This window comes from Phocoena phocoena, chromosome 13 (genome assembly GCF_963924675.1).
Source record: "Phocoena phocoena chromosome 13, mPhoPho1.1, whole genome shotgun sequence".
NCBI lineage: Eukaryota > Metazoa > Chordata > Mammalia > Artiodactyla > Phocoenidae > Phocoena > Phocoena phocoena.
The window spans coordinates 78,423,994-78,444,780 of NC_089231.1; the positions used below are offsets into that span (position 1 = coordinate 78,423,994).

The window sequence follows — 20,787 nt, forward strand, 5'->3', positions numbered from 1 at the left end:
TATTTTTCTTCTTCCCTTCCTTCTTCTCTATTTTCCTATTTTTCTTCTTCCCTTCCTTCTTCTCTATTTTTTTACACAAGTAGAATCTGTTCAGACGCTTAGTTTTTTTATATCTGCAGCTAACCGATGTGACATTTTTGCATTTAAACCTGTAAAATGTATTTTATATAATTGATGAAGATTATGTTGCAGAATCTTGCCCCAGCTTCTTCCCAGCCTTTCAGTCCTTTTGTGCAAATGTTCCTGGATTGGAACTTCATTGCTTAGGCTTAGACTAATTTGTGTCACACTTAAGCTTAGAGCGAACCCAGTCTCGGCTCTGCTTTACTCTTCTTTGCGCGCAGAACCAGGGCACCCTTCAGATGCGCATTCACTCGGAAACGCGGAGACACTCGAGTCCCTGTCCAGTGAAAGGACCGGGACGCCTCTTACCTGAGGCTTGTTTTTCCAGCAGAGGAAACAGACGTTATTCTCAAAGCTTTTGATCTTTTACTCTTGTCCATGAGTGTTTGCTTCCTTTCCTGTCTCATGGGTGATAGTTTTCCAGTTACCTTTTCCTGATGTTTGGAGCCTTTGAAATTTGTTTCCAACCTCCCTTTTTCCTCATTACTCTTCCCAGGGCACCTTTGGTTCCCCACCACCCACCCCGCCACACTGTCCTAGTCACCTCTGACCATGTCTTTTTTTTAACTTGAGATGCTGTTTCCATACCATAAAATCCACCCTTTTAAATTGTGTAAGTCAGTGATTTTTAGTATATTCACAAGGTTGTGTAACTGCCCACCATTATCTAATTCTAGAACGTTTTCATTACCCCCAAAAGAAACCCAGTCCCTGTCTTTTCGCGCCCCGCTCAAGCCTTGCCTCCTCCCACAGGTTCCATGGGGCGCTAGCCTATTAGCGCCCCACTGCTGCTCTGCCCCAGCGTCTACCCTCCTCACACCTCCGGAGGGGTGATTATCTGCAGCTTATAGGACAGCTAATCACATGACCTTGAGGCTTCGCCTAAGCATTTTTGTCTTAACTTTACAGCCATGTATTTTTTTTTCAGTTAATTTGTAAGCGTCTTTTAAAACTAGAGGTGATATATAATATTTCATTAAATGCTCTGTAGTACTAATACATTTTTGTTAGTCTGAAAAAAAGCATTAACATTTGATAGACTCCCTTCCCCCCACCTGTATACTCCATGTTACGTGGGAAGCTGGAGGAATTCCTAATTTCTTTTGTCTGTTCTCCGATCTCTCAGTTTTTTTCAACTTAGAATCATACAGCTTGAAACCCGGAAGGAACTTAGAGATTCTCTTCCAAAACGCTCATTCTGGGTAAGGTAGCTGAGGCTCGGCAAGGTCCGGGGAGTGAGGCTGGCACCCGTGCCCTGCCTGCCCCGCTGTGCTTCTGCAGGGGGCGTGTGGAGAGCCGGGCCCCAGCGCTGCCTTCTGCAGCCCTCGCTCGCTACTCTGATGGCTTGGCTATTATAGCGTCACTTTGGTTTCTTTCATGGCATGTGTGGACCTTTCCTTTCTGTTAAAAATGAAAACAGTAGTAAAACCACATTGTCTTTGCAAAACTATTAGAAAGTGGAGAAGAGAAATCCACCTAAATCCCAGCATGCTACCACAATTCCCGTTGTGGCTTTTGGTGTGTACAGTTTAGTTTTCTGCCTGTTTTTTAATACATATTTTAATTACTGGATTTAGGTGGATGGATTTTTATTTTTTCCAGATTAAGAAATTATTTTAGGGACTTCCCTGGCAGTCCAGTGGTTAAGACTCTGCACTTCCACTGCAGGGGGCACGGGTTCAATCCGTGGGTGGGGAACTAGGATCCTGAATAACGTGTGGCACAGCCAAAAAATTTTAAAAAAGAAATTATTTTAAAATGCCTTCATAATCCTCAACTTCTTTCCCATATAACTTTTTGCCTTGAAGTCTCTAAACCATCCCTCAAACCCAGTCTCCTGAGTACATCTTCCTTTTTTTCGGTCAGTGCCATAAATAAAGATAAAGATCAAGAGTTTTATCTTGTTGACTGTACCGTTTTCAAATGGTGGGGGCCATGTATTAAGCATGTTTGTAACCTCAGAGCCTAACACCAGTCCCAGCACCGAGGAAACTTTGGGGAAGGTATGTAAAGAAGGAAAACTCCTTGCACTTCTGAGACCCTGCACTCTCTGAGCCTCCTTACCGCATCTTTGACTTACCAAGCTCTTAACTCTGGCCCTTCCTCGTGCCTCTCTGTGGTGTCATGTGGCCACCTAGCAGTGATATGCAGCATCCCAGAAAATACCAGAAACAGTGGTTTTCTTTGCTGGTCAGGTAAGTGGAAGTTCCTTCAACGGTGACTATGTAATTCAAATACAACCTTTACTTTGATTTTTTCTGGCTAAAATTTCCCATTTCTTTAACCTGAGAATAATTTGTGCTGAGAAGCCACCAATCTCTGCGATAAGCCACCTGTCTCTTTCTCTTAGAGCTCAGCCTCTGTCTGTGTTTTCTTTGTGATCTGGTAGCGTTCCTGAAATGCGGTGAGGTTTAGTGTGTGTCTTCCTTGGATTTAGAAGAAGAGATGTTATCTAGAAAGTTGGTTGATAATAAGTGATTAGGAAGCATGGTGTTTGTTTTTGTTTGTTTGTGGTGAGAGCTCCGAGGATTTTAGAATGTCTCTCAAATTATACGTTTATCATTGAGGGAAAAGACTAGAAGGGACGAGGCTATGACGGCATCCCAGTCCTGTTTTGTGAGGCCTAGACCGTCCTCTTTCTCCACAGTTGCACTCTGGGAGTTAAGGGTGTTGAAAACAGATGACATCATGAGTTCAGAAGGGTCACATTATAACCTGAGATGTAGGTCTAGGTATAATTTGCCAGGAATATATTCGCTTTACTGCCATCTAGTGAAGGAGAGCATCTCGGGTAAAACTTGCCAGAGAAAGTCAAGCGGGGGGCTCACTGGGAGCCTTGTGCCAGCTCTGCTAACCATTAAGCTATTAGCTCACGAGAAGCTTTTATCAGATGCCCAGGAGTATGGTGGTGTTTTGCAGTGAAGTCCCTCCTCACTGTTACTTAAGATTCATAAGTCTGAAGCGCTTCAGTTTGCGTAAGAAAGCATACTATTCACATTACAGGACCATTTCCCGCCCCCCCCGCCCCCGTTTTGGTTTTAAAAAACATCAAGCCCCCTCTTTGCGTCAACGTTTTTCTCAACACTCCTAAATGCCTCTCCTTCGTTTTCTACTGTGGTGATCTGCCTTTTTAGGGTGCAACTCCTGCCTTGACTGGAAGGAACAGTGACTGTGTATCCATGTTTCTTCTCTGTCAAGTGTGGTTGGAGGGAAAACTGGATCGTCTGATGTCACCAAGTGCTAGGTGTCTTCTTTCCCTGAAAAGTACTCAGTTGTCCTGTTTGGTCTCCTGCACTTCCTCCATATCCATTCCCTCTGAGGCAAGTGACACCAAGCAAAACCACACACACGTCTCTAGCAGCCAAGTGGCCTCTGGCTGTCGTTCTGGCTTTCATCCTTCCTAGAGCTCTGTCTGTCACAACCTGGACGGAGTCGAGAGGGTTGCCAGTCTTATGTAGACATGAAGCAACATTTTGAGCTTCCAGTTTATATATGTAAAATTTGGTGTCTGAATCTCTTTGGTTCACTTTGCCTATTGACACTTTATTGGAATGTTATCATTGTTTATAATTAAGAACTGTTGGAAAATAATAGTTCAGACATAGGCACGTGTCTAAGGTATCTTGAAATATCTTGCTTTTAGCCATTTTTTCTCCACGTTTCCCACTAATTAAAAATGTGCCTTTGTATTGACCATGTACCATGCCAAAATATGGCTTTGATCTGAAATAGTGTGTATTTGCCCTGAATTTTACAACACTTGCTATTCAGGAGCTGAGGACCTCAAGGATGGTGTTTATAATACTCTAGCTTCATGTGAATGTATAAAAATGGATAATACATAGGATTAGCTTGAGGCTCTTGAGATGATAACAGATGCTTTGTAAATACAGATTGGTGATAAAAATTGCATTAGATAAATGTCACCCCATATTTATACTTACTAAGGACTTGCTTTCTGTCTTCTTTTTAAAAAACTGTTTCTCTTGGCAGTTCCTTTCAACCTTGCGTTTTATAGACTTTGTGCTGCCGCTTATTATGACATTGGATTGTTTCCCATAAGGAATTCGATCATTACCCATTAGGGACCTCTTTTTATAAATACTTTTATTTATTTTCTGCTGAGAGGTATACATGCTTTTCTGGTAAGTCTGAGGTAAGATATTGATAAGAGACCAGAGGAGAGCTTTACATTTATTATATCCTTAATGAAGGAGCTCCAGAATATCCTTAATAAATACTGGTGAACTCATGACTGCATTTATCCATCTCTGGTTCTCCAAGGAATAATGGGAAGGGCCACAGCTACAGTAACTCTGCATAATCATCATTGACTCTCACTCTATTGATTGTGATTAACCAAGATGCATGGAAAACAGTTTTAAGTGTGTAGTGCGTGGATCTCGTAAGGTCCATTAAGATGTTCATTATTTTTCAATTGATGCATCTTAAGCTGCACTTGATGTTTGTAGTAGAGCATTTCCACAGAAAGACTGCGCCGTGGGATCGAGCTCATTTTGTTTGTAGTAGAGCATTTCCACAGAAAGACTGCGCCGTGGGATCGAGCTCATTTTGTTTGTAGTAGAGCATTTCCACAGAAAGACTGCGCCGTGGGATCGAGCTCATTTTGTTAATTGCATAATACAGCACAGTCATGTTTCATAGAAAACAGTAAATACTCTTGCTTTCATTGATTTGTAATCTTTGGTATTACTAAAGAAAGTATGGAGTATGTGTGACTAGCTCCTAAAACCTCTGCATGTTAAGGGCATAATGAACATTTCTTGAAATGTGGGTACTGCACTTGTAGGGGCCTCTGCCTAATTGCTTTGTAGGCTTTAAACCACTTCCATCTTCTGAGTTTAAGTCAGAATCGTTCATTCAGTATGTACTAAGCACAGATGAATACTGCAGACACATTCCTTGTTGAGGGGAGGGGTACACATCCCTTGCTTTCCTTGCTGAGGGGAGGGGTACACATCCCTTGCTCATAGGCCAAAGGGATCCAGTTACAGGTGGTTACAGGACAGTGTGAGAGAGGTTAGGGTAGGGGAAGAGCGGGCACCCTAACACACTGGGGAGAGGCACCTAGTGTAGGCTCCAAGTCAGGCAGGGTTTCTCCTGAGAAGTGACTTCTCAGTTGAGTCTGGAAGGGATGACTAGGAGTTGGCCAGGCAGAGTTTTTATTTATTTATTTGGCTGCACCAGGTCTTAGTTGCGGCACGCAGCCTCCTTTAGCTGTGGCATTCGGCACCTAGTTCCCCGACCAGGGATCGAACCCGGGCCCCCTGCGTTGGGAGCGTGGAGTCTTACCCACTGGGCCACCAGGGAAGTCCCCAGGCAGAGTTTTGTATGGAGTAAGGACGCAAGTAACTTGCGTAGATTCCGTGGCTCCTCACTCCCAAACCAATGGTGGGCATGAAAAATCCGTTACAGCATTTATTTTTCTGGTGAGTTGGATGGAATACAGCTTCAGAATCCTTCTCAACACAGGGCTGTAGGCAGCCACTACAGATTTATTGGATTTGACACACAAATGAAACCATTTGCTGTTCCTGGCCTAAGGCCTCATAACAAGGCTCCTTTTGGCTGCTGTGAGTACTTGATCAGAATAGACTTGTGACTTTGGGGGTGGCTGTGTGACTGTGGTCCTGTAGAGGGTGAAGTTTTACCAGCCATCCCACATGTGCTCCCACATCACCTGTGAAGCATGTGTAGGCGGCACCTTTGCATCTGCCCAGTCCCACGCCCCTTGCCAGCATACTGAGCTTTTTTGTTGTTGGCTTCTTGCCTTCCAGTTGAGCTGTAGTGGTAGAATTGATGAGTTAGGGTCAGGGGCTATGTCCGGCAAGCCTGAGTCACAGTATTGAAAACAGTAAATTCCTTATATTGCACTTAAATGGGGATGGTTCTTAAAAGCCGTATGTGTTTACAGACACTCATCGGAGGAGGCAGAGTGACTTGTTGGCTAAAGCAGCAGTTAGAGAAAAGCCTGGGGACCCGGTTTGACCCCAGCTGTGCCATTAAAATGTTTCTTGTGACCTTGGGTAAGTCACTTAACCTGACTACCAGATTCTTAAAACAGTGCCCCAGGTTGTTGTGAAGAGCCTTGAAAAAAATTTTTTTAGCAAATCACTGGCAGCTGGAAGCAAAATGGAACCATCCCCCCACAGCTCCCACCTGCTTGGCTCCTTAGAGGAGGAGAAAGGTTCAAGGTTGTTTACAGCTGTACAGCACTTCTTCCATTTTCTTCAGGTCTCCTAGTCCAAATAAGCAGTCTGCTTATTGGAAATGTACTAGTTAATGAAAGCTCTTCCGTGGTAAATCATTTTAAATTGGCAGTTGCTCTGGTGTGCAGAGCTTGAAAGAGGCTCTATTCCCATTCTTTCAACAAAAAATCAGCTGTGGTCTCTGACCTATTTATTTGGAGGTAAACTCAATGTTGCCAAGCATAAAAAAAGACTGGGAAAAGCATACAGCTTCACTGGTCCGTGCCGTGGCCCGGGATGTCCTTACTTGTTTGGAAAAGGCTTCTTTCTTCCTTAGTTTTTCTTTAGTGTTCTTACATCAGCTAATATATTAGTCGCAGTTGTACTTTGCACAGACACTAATTAGAGAGCCATCAACATTGGGGTCCAAAGGCTTACTGACAATGCAACTGTCATAGTGGTGTCTTAATTGGTTGAGTGTAATTGTCATTAGGCAGCCATAAAGACATCTGGAGCTCTGGAGAAAAATCAGCCCTTTTCCCTACCTCCCTTTCCTATCTGTTCTTGCTTCTCCTGGCCAACGTTATTAAGCGCTTTTAGATCACATTTAGAGTTTGGTCCAGGTCCCTCTGCCCCAACCAGTGTTCTACCCTCATGAAAATGTCTGTTTCTTTAGCGCGAGTTCATTAACACAGTCTGAGCACCACTGCTGTGGTTGCTTTCATGTGTTAGATTTTAGAGCCTGTTGCCGAGTCATCGTGTAGTACCTGCTGAAATGGGATATTTATTCTCTTTTCCCATCATAAAGGAGACACCGAGTCTTTTATATTTGCCTTGTGAGTTGTTTTGCAGCATTTATGCTATTATCATGCTTTTTGGCCATGAAGAATGGAGTTGATTTAAACGGATATATATGGAAAATTTCATGTTTACCAAAATAATTTAGCTTCTTCCGTGTTTTATAGAGAGGTTTTAATCAGTTTGGAAGTAAATGCAAGAAGTCTGATGCATCTCAATGCACGCATTCCGGGTGTTTCACTGATCATTAGCACTAGAAGGTGGGCAGCAGAAAGGAGATGCCACTCAAAGCAGCTGGGGACCCCCTTCTTTCAGCTGTGTGTAAGGCACTGTGATGGAGGCTGTGGCATTGAGGTAGGGTGTTCACGAGGACTTCACGGTCAGGGTGAGGAGACGTGGGATATAGCAGTGAACGCCATTTCTTCAGGTCCAAGGGCGCAGTAGTTGAGTCAGAGAGGCTTCATGGAGGAGGAGGGCCTGGGCTAGGCCTTGAGATGTTGGTGGGCTTGAGTGAGGTAGGTTGTTCTCAATCTTGGTGGCACGTTGGGAAACACTGTTGTCTGGTTCCACCCCTAGAGATTCAGATTTCATTGATCTGGTGTGCCCTTGGGTATTGGGAGTTTTAAAAGCATCCCAGGTGACTCTAATGTGTAGCCAAGGTTGACCCACCCAGCTGGTTCATGGGGAGGGAAGGAGCTCCAGAAAGGTGGAGCCAAGGTGCAGAGACACCTATGGTGTGGAAGCCAGTGAACGGCAGGCCTGGCTAGAGGCCAGCTCATGCTAAGGAAGAGGAGAAAGTGAGGCTGGAAGAGGGGTGGAGGCCAGTTTGTGGAGAGTTCTCAGTGCCTGCCCGGTAGTTAAAGCTTCATTCAGTGTGGATTTACAGCCTCAGGATTTACAGAGGGCTCCCTAGGTGTTAAGTACTATCGTAGTTCTACTGTTCTGGTCACTGGATCAACATCAGTGAGCAAGACCCAACCCCTGACCTTAGAAGCCTGTGGGTTCGTAGGGGAGACGAACAGTCAGATGACTACACACGTACGACGAACAGTCAGATGACTACACACGTACTTACACAGTTGCCACTCGAGGAAAGTCTAGGCTGCTGTCATGGTAGATGATAAGGCTCGGGGTCTAGTGTGGAGGGAGAGGGAGAGAGGGAGAGAGATCCGCGTAGTCAGGTATTTTTGAGGGCTTGGCTGGTGCGGGGCTGGCTGCAGGTGGGCGAGGCTCAGGAGTGAGGAGGCTGCCGTGGGGGCGGCCGGGAGCTGATGCGGGAGCGGGGCCCGGTGGCAGACGGGGAACGAGAAGGGCAGGAAGGGCGTGCTGACCGCATGTATAGCAGTGTGGGTGGCCGGGGAAGGGAGGTATGGAGGAGCCCCTCGGTTTTGTACCAGTGACCTGGGATGGATGCTGTCACCGACAGAATCAGGAACTTGCAACAGGCCAGTCTGGTTGTGGGCTGAGGCTTTTTGAGGAGAGCACGTGTTTAATTTTAGGTGGGTGGAATTGCAGTGGGAAGGGGACAACCTCATGGAAGAAGAGGCTGGTCAGGAGCCTTTTAGATGTTAAAAGATGCTCCTCTCTGTGTGATCTCTGCCCTCCGTCTTTCCTCTTCCCCGAAAGAGAGAGACACATTGTATTTCATAGCTCACGGTTGTGTGGTTCAGCAGTTTTTCAAGTTTTGGTTTGGTTGTTGTTGCTTTACCTTGGAACTCCTTGTGTAAAGGGAGCTTGCGGATGGTGGCGCTCAGGCCACCCAAATCCTGTCCTCTGTATCCACTAAGGGGGCACCTCAGAGGACCATGTGAAGACGGCTGGTGTGGTCCCATATGCAGGTCATAAGAAACAGAGTGACCAAGACTGATGGAAAGGACATACGTTTTCCTGGTTTGTATACTTCTTTCTCTCAAAGTTCCTGAGTCCTCTGATCTCCTGAGTTCCCTCTGTCTTTCACTTACCTTCTCTGTATTTCTGAAAGATGTTGCCATCCTTCTTACCCTTCTTTTCTGAATTGGCCGGTTCCTTTCACATAGAATTTAACCTTAAGAATTTAATAATCATACACAGCCTAGAAATTCAACCATGTTATCTCTGTTGAGTGTCTCTGTTGCTAAGCATGTGGCCTTATTGCAGGGAATGCTTGAGTCATTTTTAGGGTGTCAGGGTGAGCCTGGTAGCTTTGGTGCAGTGCGGTGTGTGTTCTTATGGAGGTTTCCTCATTGAAGGTGATATGGAGCTCTGCCTGGAGGGTCTGGGAGCCAGCGGCCGTGGCGATATCGATAGATGCCTTTGCTTGTGCATCGCCAGGTGTAATGACACTCACGGAGTGAGCGGTTCTGTTTACTGGAGGATCAGTGGTCAAACAGAGGCCCATCAGTCCAGTTTTAGAAAGCACGTCTCTCCTATTTGCCTCTTTACTCTACGCATACACTCTCCAGTCACTGTCCTACAGGGAGAGAGTCCAGTGCTCCAACCTAGAGAATGTGTGTGACCGAATGGCCTTTGAATTCATAATGTACGTATTTGCTGTCAACTAATAATTTGAGGGAAACACTGCTACGTTTAGTAAATGAAGCATTCCTGAATCAGAATATTCCCAGTTTCTTTATTAAGAAACCTCGCATGAGAAATTCATCTATAAGCACTTCATAGATGCATCATGTCATAGACTTAAGTAATTAAATAAATCTTGGAGTTATCTTGTTCGATTCTACACTTGTAATGTGAGATCAAAGAAAACTATGGCTTGGCCTCAGGAAGACTGAACACCTTTACGGTTGTCTGCCTGTCTCTGTGTTTGTGGGGGTTCATCATGAGACTCACCCCGTTTCTTTTTTTTTTTTAATCTTTATTGGAGTATAATTGCTTCACAATGCTATGTTAGTTTCTGTTGTACAACAGAGTGAATCAGCCATATGCATACATATATCCCCATATCCCCTCCCTCTTGAGCCTCCCTCTAGGTCGTCACAAAGCACCGAGCTGATCTCCCTGTACTCAGCCATCAAAAGAAAGAAAATTGAGTTATTTGTAGTGAGGTGGATGGACCTAGAGTCTGTCATGCAGAGTGAAATAAGAGAAAGAGAAAAACAAATACCGTACGCTAACGCATATATATGAAATCTAAAAAAAAAAAAGGTACTGATGAACCTAGTGGCAGGGCGGGAATAAAGACGTAGACATAGAGAATGGACTTGAGGACACGGGACCGGAGGGGGGAGGTGGAAGCTGGGGTGAAGTGAGAGGAGCATCGATATACATACATTACCCCGTTTCTAACGTGCTTTCCCACCGTTGCTTTACATGTTGAATCAGACCCCCTGTAGCAGATGTGAAGAACTTAGTGTAGACACCTCAGTGGCAGCCAGCGCACCACCTCATCATCTGGCCGTTCCATTATCTTCGGGGCCTGGTGTCTGCGCAGGTTCCGGCCCTGCCTTGGCGTTGATGGAGTGAGGCATTTGCTGCGGTGGCAGGTGTAATCGGAGAGAGTGAGCGCTCCTGTCCTCTAAGCGGGCGAAACCAGGGTGTGTCATACATGTTGGCAAGAGCTTTTCATGAGAAGGCAGCACTGTCTGGCTGCTAAAGGCAAGATTTAATTGTTTCAGCAAATCAATTAGTCTTTAGGGACTTTAATCAGTCAAATCTGATGCATGGATGAAGTACTAGAAAGCTTGTGCCTGTAAGACCATTAGTCCTTAGCAGTTCCCTTTCTGTCTTTCACGTGTGTGCGTCTGTGTATAAATAGCGTGGCTTCTACACATTTCTGCTAGTGATCCCTTTACTGGGAGGACTTAAGGTAGCAGATTGGTTATAATAGTCAAAAAGGAAAAACAAGGAGATCTTGCTACCCAATTTTTTATTACAGTATTCTCACTTGAAATTGTCCCCATTGTGCTACGAGAACAGGAAACGTGCTCTTGGCCTTTCTGTTACGGAGTTGCCATTTCCTCTTGTTGGAGTGACTCATGTAAACAGTGTTGCAGCAGTGGCTCCACACCGGCTAGATCTGACTCCTCTGTCGTTTTAAGGCTTCCCCATTCTCTCCACGGTGGCCCTGCTCTTCACTCCCCATTTGGAACCAAGTGTGTCCTTCTTTTCCAGATATACATCAGGGGACGTGAGGGTGTGGGACACCCGCACCTGGGACTACACAGCCCCCTTCCTGGAATCAGACTATGAGGAGGATGAGCCTGGAATGCAGCCATATGTCTCCTTTGTGAGGATAAACAGCTCGCTGGCGGTAGCGGCTTATGAGGATGGTAAGTAACCACAAGCCTCCTCCCTGTTAAGGAAAAAAAAAGCTTGACAGAAATTAAGCAGCTGTGGCCGGCTCCACCCATAATCCCTCCGTACATACATGTGGGAACACACATGTTCACACACACACCCTTATTCTTGCCTTTATGTGAAGAAGTTGGCCAATAACCCTCAATGCATTAGTAGGCATTGGAACACAGCGCCCTTTCAAACTGGTGTTTAATTCCTACTGGAACTGTAGGGCTAGGTTTTAGAGCCAGACAAGGCTGGCCAAGCCATCTTAAGCAAATAACTTGTTTGGTGTTAAATATACTTGGCCTACTTTTCCTTTCGTCTCTGCTTGATCCAAAGGAAAGAGTGAAAAGAGGATAGACATAGATAATCTATTGACAAATATGGAAATAGAAAAATAAAGGTAGGCAGGGCCTACCTTTTCCTGGCACTTACATACCATACGAGATAATTTATGGTAATACGTTGTCTCTCTGGGACCAAAAGAATTCTTTTTGTGTGTGGGCAGCTGTAGATTTACAGAACTAGGTGAGAAGAGTCTAATAATTGTGATGGCTGTGATATTGTATACTACCTCTCATGCGCCTAACTTCCATTATGTTGTAAAGTTTGAGTCTCCAAAAGCTTTGCCTCCCCACTTGCCGGAAAGCCGGATCACAAGATATTGCAGGATGTTAGCGTTCCTGTCATGGCGTGGTTGCAGATCTTCAGAGGTAGCTCAGAGGGACAAAACTGTAGTAAAGGACCTAATGGGGAATTTTATATCCATATGCCATTTAAGAAATAAAAATTAGAGCTGAAATATTAAATATTTTCATTTTATTACTTTAACATGAACTCTGTTTTTTTGGTTTGACATTAGTTGGGCACCATTGATGGATTTTCCTTTCAGCCTCTAGAAATTCAGCTAAGCTGTTTCTGGGGTATGTCATAGTTCGTGTATGTTTGTTAACATCCTGGATAGATAACATAAGAGCAGCTTGAGTGTGATTCCTATGTGCCGAATTATCAATGAGGTTTTTTTCAAACAACTATGCAGAAGTTGTAATACTTTTAAGTTAGAATCATATACAGTTTTAGAATCATCCAGTAGCCTCTTCCTGCCACACACACATTCTTCTTCAGATCGGGAAACTGAGGTCCAGAGAAGCCGACTAAGTTATTTCCTTGAGGTTGAATCATTCATCAGTCGCAAATCGAGAACTTTGGTTGTGTCTTCTGGGCCATGCCAGGGATGTAGTGCTGTTTATGTAATAACTCCACAGAGACACTTATAAAGAGGTGCATCTCAGTTTTTTGCACCCTCACATCTCATATCTTGTGAGCTTGAAAATAGAGTTTTTGGTGATGTGCAAGTGTGCTGCCGGTTTTAGTTTGTTGGTTAGAATTGTAGTTGTCACCCTTATCCCTGTCGTTGCACAGAAATAATAGGAAGCCTTGTAGATAGGCTAGAGAAACTTCTTTTTTCAGTAAATACTTGGCAAATAATTGTCATAATGTATTTTAAATACTTGGTTTAAAAAAATTTCGTAGTTAAAATTCAAAGCACGAAAGGATAATATATTAAAAAGTATACAAAAAGAAGTTGAAGTGTTCCTCCCTGCTCCCCTACTCCTAGTTCCTCTCACGTTTCACACGTATGTCCCACTCTGTGTACTCTTCTGCATGTTGATTTTTCACCTAATGACACATCTTGGGATCTTTCCATATTAGCACTTATAGGTAAACCTGTTCTTTTTCAGCTTGTGTAGTATTGCACTATGTGGCTGTACTATAATTTATTTATTAGGGCCCTTAACGATGCACATTTGGATTGGTTGTTGTTGTTGTCGTTATGAAAAGCAGTGCTGCAAAACAATATCCTTGAACAAGTATCGTGATGGACTTACGCAAGTGTAGTCACAGAGTAAATTACCAGTAATACCGGATTGGAGGCTACAGATGCTTTACGTTTTGATAAATGCTGCCAGATTGCCCTCCAAAAAGGTTTCACTAGTTTATAGTCTCACTAAAAGTATATGAGAATGACTGCTTCCTCATGCTTGTCTGATAGGTGGACATGGTATTTCACTGTTGTTTTTGTTTACCTTTCTTTATATAAGTATATATGAACATCTTTTCATTGTGTTTTTAGGTGTTTGTATTTCTTTCTCTGCAAATTGTTTCCCCATTTTCTTTGGGTTGTTACCTTCTGCAGTTGAAAATAAAGGGCTAAGGAAATAACCCTTGTCATTGATTTTAAATATTTTTTCAATTTGTCCCTTATTCTTCAATGGACTTTGTTTATGGTTTATTTTTCTAGACAGTCGTTATTTATGTATGTGAATTTAATTTTTTAATCCATAAATGAGTGGGTTTTATTTTGTAATTTAATGCATTTGACTAAGTAATACATTTTAAGGGATGTAAGGTCAAGCTAATATATAAAGTTATGCATTGCAAAGTCTTGCTTCTACCCATTTTTGTCCACTCCATTCTAAAGCAACCATATTTTTTAGTTTGTTTTCTATCCTTCCAGTATTTCTTTATTGTAAATACAAGTAAGTATTAGTATCTATTCACATTCTCTCCCCGCCCCCCTTTTTTTCTTTTTTTGGCTGCTTTGGGTCATCTTGGCTGCGCGTGGGCTTTCTCTAGTTTTGGTGAATGGGGGCTACTCTTCGTTGTGGTGTGCAGGCTTGTCATTGCGGTGGTTTCTCTTGTTGCAGAGCACGGGCTCTAGGGGCGTGGGTTTCAGTAGTTGTGGCGCACGGGCTTAGTTGCTCCGCAGCATGTGGGATCTTCCTGGACCAGGGAACGAACCTGTGTCCCCTGCATTGGCAGGCGGATTCTTAACCACTTCGCCACCAGGGAAGTCCCTCCCCAACCTTTTTAAACAAAAGATAGCGTACTACTTTATATCATTCCATACCTTGTTTTTTTTTCACTTAATGGCGTATCTTTTTTAATTGTATAAATTTGACATGTAACATTTTGTAAGTTTAAGGTGTACACTGTGTTACTTTGATACATTTATATACTGTAATATGACTGCCATTGTAGTGATATTTATCACATTACATAATTATAGTACAATATTGTTATCTGTATTCATTATACTATACATTAGAACCCTGTGGTTTATTCACCACTTGTTACAAGTTTGTACCTTTAAACACCATCAGTCTTATCCCGCCTGTTCCTGCCCCCCCCCCATCCCGTAACCACCGTTTTACTCCATTTTTTTAAACAGGTTTGACTTTTTTAGATTTCACATGTAGGTGATACCATACAGTTCTTGTCTTTCTCTGTCTGACTTATCTCACTTAGCATAATATGCTCAAAGTCCATCCGCGTTGTTGAAAATGGCAGGATTTCCTTCTTTCTCATGGCTGAATAATGTTTTATTGTGTCTGTATACCACGTCTTTTTTATCCATTCATCCACTGATGGGCATTTGGCTTGTATCCATATCTTGGCTATTGTAAATAATGCTGTAATAAACCTGGGAATGCTTACGTCTCGTTAATGACACAGTTTGAAACGTTGTCCACGTCAGTTTATGGAGAAGATGCTCCTTTTTCATGGTATTCCATTGTGTACACACACTGTGGTTTATTTACACAGTCCTTTATTGAGGAACAGTTATGTTATGCTTTTGCTATTACAGTGTGATAGTGAAAAGCCTTGTACGTAAGACATTTCATGTGAATGCAGGAAGGATTATTTCCTACAAAAATGTCTGGGTCAAAAGGTCGATGCGAATGGGCTTATATTATTTTGCACTCGAACCAGCAGGGTATGAAGTTGTGCCCATTTTCTCAGCAAAGTATGTTTCAAACTGTTCAGTATTTGTCACTTTGATAGGTAAGAAATGGTATCCAAATGTTTCAACTTACATTTCTCTTAGTGTGAGAGAGGTTGAATTTTTTCACATGTGTACCTGCTACTTGTAATTCTTTTTTCTTCTGTTACTGTTAGGGCTTTAATAAAAATTTTTTTTTACTGAGATGATACTATATAAATTTCAGGTGTACAACATAGTGATTCACAATTTTTAAAGGTTGTACTCCATTTATAGTTATTATAAAATATTGACTGTATTCCCTGTGCTGTACAATATATCCTGGTAGCTTATTTATTTTATACATAGTAGTTTGTGCCTCTTAAACCCCTACTCCCGGTAGTAACCACTAGTTTATTCTCTGTATCTGTGAGTCTGCTTTTTTGTTGTATTTGCTAGTTTGTTGTATTTTTAAGATTCCACATATAAGTGAGATCATACAGTATCTGTCTTTCTCTGTCTGACTTATTTCACTTACCATAATGCCCTCTAAGTCCATCCGTGTTGTTGCAAATGGCAAAATTCCATTCTTTTTTATGGCTGAGAAGTATTCCAGTGTGTGTGTGTGTGTGTGTGTGTGTGTGTGTGTGTGTGTGTGTGTACATCACATCTTCTTTACCCATTCATCTGTTAATGGGCAATTAGGTTGCTTCCATATCTTGGCTATTGTAAGTAATGCTGCTATGAAGATTGGAGTGCATGTATCTTTTCAAATTAACGTTTTCATTTTTTTCAAATATATACCCAGGAGTGGAATTGCTTAGTCATATGGTAGTTATAATTTTAGTTTTTTGAGGAACCTCCATACTGTTTTCCACAGTGGCTGCACCAATTTACATTCCCACCAGCAGTGTATAAGGGTTCCCTTTTCTCCACATCCTCGCCAACATTTGTTATTTGTGTTCTTTTGGATGATAGCGTTATGGCTTATCTTTATATTTGAATCTTGACCAGTATAGAGTTCATCCTAGAATAGTATATGAATCTGATTGTATCTTTCCAGCATCTCTTATTAGAAAGCCCATCTCTACTTCACTGGTTTGAGGTGCTGCCTTTACAAGTTTTTGCATATGAAACTCTTACTATTTCTGTCTGTTTCTGGATGTTACATTCTGTTCAGTTGATCTGTCTAGTTGTTTACACTTACATCATCACATTTGTCTGTCTTATTATTTTGGGTTTCATTTTGCCCTTCTGTGGGTAAAATCTATAGTACTTCCTTGGCTGCATCATTTACACTGAAATCTTTGCTTTGTCTTGAATTTCTTTTGGTATTTGGATTGTTTCTTTGATAAAAGCTCTTGTGTTTTCTTGCTCCTCTCTCACTCAGCTTGTTTTACCAGTCTGATGGGAATTGTTACTTTCTGAGATAAGCAACAGCTTCTCATTCCCCCCTCCAACCTTACCCCAGACCTCAGGTAGCATTGTCTTTGGTCTTACTTCAGTTTAACAGATTGTCACTGTGCTATCTGTACCAACATACTCCTGAGTAACTACTTCTGGCCAAAGACAGGTTGAAGTAATCAAACACACATTTTGTATTGCTTCTTTCTAGGAGCAGGGAACATGCGCTTCTTAGGCAGTGCCATAGCTAGCACAAAGGAAATTCACCTCATGAGGTCTGAAATTCGTGACTGTGCCCCACAGAAAAGAAGAATAAGATAATAAAATGAGCCAGTGAACTTCAGCTCCCTGTTTGTGCCAAAGGGAAGATCTGTAGCCATTGAGACCCCCTTGATGGTCTGTCTGTACACATATTCTCCGCAGAAGGAGTCAGGTCCAGAGGGGGAGATAGAAACTGCTTTGGGAAAAAGTTAGTCATCCCCACGTCCTTCTTAGCCTCCTGGCCCTGCAGGAACACTGTACCACCCACCTGGGGTGTTGAGATTTGGCAAGATGATCCACAGTTGTGAGTTTTTGAATTCCAACCCACTGGCCTCATATTTCTTCTGCCTTGTTTCCGATTGTCAGCACTGGCCGTCCTCCAGTTTGATTTTACCACTAATTGTGTTGCACGTTACCGTACCGAAATGAATCAAATCAAAATGCTTTTCCTGGAGCATTAGATAAAGCAGGCGAAGGTTCTGAGTAATGAGCAGATGCTACTAATGCAGGGACAGTGCAGACCTTGCCAGGACTCCATCTGCTCCATGCTTGCCTGCCTTTGGCCTGGAGCCACAGCATTGGGGAATGGCAGCATACTCGAAACCCGCTCCCTGTTCAGAGTTTGTCACGAAAACTCACTCTTCGGTGAGAAATGAGATTACACACTTCTTAGGTGCAAAGAAGTTCTTATTTGTGCCCCTCAGCGGAGAGAGGAGAGACAAGACCTAGTGCACATTAGCATGTGGAAGCCTAGATAGGACAGCCAACAGTCGTCTTTCTGTGGTGCCATCAAGCAAGGCAAAGTGGCTTATCCACTCCTGCAGCACTCCTAGTGCAATTGTCTGAATGCACGCATGCTCCATTGTCCAGGGCTGTGCCTGACCTGGGCTGAAGTGACTATGATTTCTCATTTACTCTCGTGCACACAATGGATGGGAGTGGGTCTCTCCAAGCTTCTTTTTAGCAGTGAACAGTAGGACCATATTTTAGACGGCTATAGAGACTAGGTGCTTCTAAAGTTTTATTTGTAACTTTATGTTTAATAAAAAATCAGTTCTTCAATAGTTTTGTTTATGTCTCTCATTTGTATGTTGATGATGACATTTCAATTTAATAACATAACCTTTGAATGTAATATTCAATCTCCTCCTCTCCCCTGGTGTTTCAGAAGTGGATTATTAACATACTAATGCATTGCTTGGGAGATGGCTAGGACACCTGACTGTGGATTGTGGAGAATTTTGTGTTTTGTCAAGGCCTGCCTTTTCTGGTCATTTTTCTCTTAAAAGTTTCAATAAGTAATTCTTGCCTGAAACCGTTACCTACCCTTAGGTCTTAGGAGTCTTATTCAGACACTTGGTGGATAAAACAATATGAAACAACTTTCTGATAAAAACCAAAAAAATACCAGATGGAGTCCTTTTTTCTTAACAGTAAGAGTGCTCACATTTTAAAGATATTCAGAGTGGATTTAAAAATTGAAATGTAGAGTTTTGAACTGAGGTGGTTCTTTCAGTACTGAGGAAGTATTTCTTACGGCATTGAACTTTAAAGTTGACTGCCACCTGGAATGGTCTAGGGTGTTAGATTTTGTTTCATAGAAAAGCCATAGAGACTATGTTTATGTGATGGAGGAAGTTGCTGAATAAAAATGCTTTTTTAAAGTTTTTCTATTCTTCAGTGAGGGGAGTTTGAAGTTATATTTGTTTTACACTTGCTTATATGTGCTTTGGACTGAATATGCATTGTAACTAAATAATAGTTCAGTGTCCCTTAAGTAGCATTCCACAGATAAAATCGTGGGTGGGAGTTGTGAGATCTCTAGGAAATTTTTTTTTTTTTAGTAGAGGGAAGGATTGATTATTTATTTATTTATTTTTGGCTGTGTTGGGTCTTCGTTTCGTGTGAGGGCTTTCTCCGTGGCAAGCGGGGGCCACTCTTCATCGCGGTGCGGGGGCCTTTCACTGTCGCGGCCTCTCTTGTTGCGGGGCACAGGCTCCAGATGCTCAGGCTCAGCAGTTGTGGCTCACGGGCCCAGTTGCTCTGTGGCATGTGGGATCCTCCCAGGCCAGGGCTCGAACCCGTGTCCCCTGCATTGGCTCAACCACTGCGCCACCAGGGAAGCCCAGAAAGTTTTTTTAAATCTGTGTATTTTTATGGTAATTTTAAAAAGGAATCTGGATCTTTTGACCTTGTAACTAAACCATACTGTGAGATCTCATTTGAATTTGCATTTTATAGTCATAGGCTGTTGGCACCAAGTGATTACCCGTGTGCCTTGTAATGCTTTGTTTTTCACACTGAGTGATTCATAGATGAATTCTTAGAGGTCTGCAAACTCTCAAATTTAAGAAACACTGGAGAGGGAAGTTCTCATGCTTTAGGCACACATTAGCAGATGATCAATTTCTAGGATAACTACAAAATTTTGAAGTTACTAGTGAAAATAATTTGAAATAGTTTTATCATGCAGGAAACAGTGGCACATTGCATTTATGGTACAAGGTTTGGTGTTAATCCTTTGGTTAATTGGGGGGTGGTTTTACTGAACATTGATTTTTTTTTAATACATCTTTATTGGAGTATAATTGCTTTACAATGTTGTGTTAGTTTCTGCTGTGCAAGAAGGTGAATCAGCTATATGCATACATATATCCCCATATCCCTCCCTCTTGAGCCTCCCTCCCACCCTCCCTATCCCACCCCTCTAGGTCATCACAAAGCACCGAGCTGATCTCCCTCTGCTATGCAGTAGCGTCCCACTAGGTATCTATTTTACATTTGGTAGTGTATATATGTCAGTGCTACTCTCTCGTTGTGTCCCAGCCTCCCCTTCCCCCACTGTATCCTCAAGTCCATTCTCAACGTCTGCATCTTTATTCCTGCCCTACCACTAGGTTCATCAGTACCAGTTTTCCAGATTCCATATATATGCGTTAGCATACGGTATTTGTTTTTCTCTTCCTGACTTACTTCACTCTGTATGAGACTCTAGGTCCATCCACCTCACTAAAAATAACTCATTTTCGTTCCTTTTTATGGCTAATATTCCATAGTGTATATTGAACACTGATTTTTTTTTAACGTCTTTACTGGAGTATAATCGCTTTACAATGTTGTGTTTCTGCTGTATAACGAAGTGAATCAGCTATATGTATACATATGTCCCCATATCCCTCCCTCTTGTATCTCCCTCCCACCCTCCTTATCCCACCCGTCTTGGTGGTCACACAGCACCGAGCTGATCTCCCTATATGTTGCAGCTGCTTCCCACTAGCTGTACATTTTACATTTGGTATTGTATATATGTCAGTGCTACTCTCTCACTTTGTCCCAGCTTACCCTTCCCCCTCCGTGTCCTCAAGTCCATTCTCTATGTCTGCGTCTTTACTACTGTCCTGCCCCAGGTTCATTAGAACCATTTTTTTAGATTCCGTATATATTGAACACTGATTTTTAATGACAGCACGATGCATAAATTTTGAACTGAATGAAAATTAGAAACAGTATATCAGTATATGGGATGTAGCTAAGGCAATGCTTAGAGGGAAATTTATAGCATTAAGCGCTTATATTAGAAAAGAGAAAGTCTCAAATTAACAATATAGCTTTTCACCTTAAACTAGAAACAGAAGAGAAAGTTAAACAAAATAAGTGGAAGGACTAAAGTAATAAAGATAAGGGCAGAAATCAATGAAATAGAATAGAGAAAAAAACAATAGAGGAAAATCAATGAAATGGGCAGTTGTTCCTTTGAAAATTTTGATCAAATTGACAAACCCTAACCAGATTGATCAGGACAAAAAGAGAAAAGAAATGAATTACCAACATCAGGAATGTAAGAGGGGACATCACTACAGATCCTATAGATATTAAAAAGTTGCAGTGAACTCTTTTGAACAACTTTATGCCAGTAAATTCAACCAGTTAGATAAAATGGATAAATTGATTTTT

At 42.4% G+C, this 20,787-nt stretch overlaps 1 protein-coding gene across 2 annotated transcripts in view; it reads left to right on the forward strand.

Annotated features, from left to right (window-relative positions):
- Positions 1–20,787, forward strand: part of FBXW8 (F-box and WD repeat domain containing 8) — a 111,572-nt gene that overhangs the window by 33,364 nt on the left and 57,421 nt on the right. For both annotated transcript variants that reach the window (XM_065890210.1, XM_065890211.1), the window contains exon 5: positions 11,238–11,395. In XM_065890210.1, the coding sequence (XP_065746282.1) occupies positions 11,238–11,395 (158 nt within the window). The remainder of the gene's footprint in view (positions 1–11,237; positions 11,396–20,787) is intronic.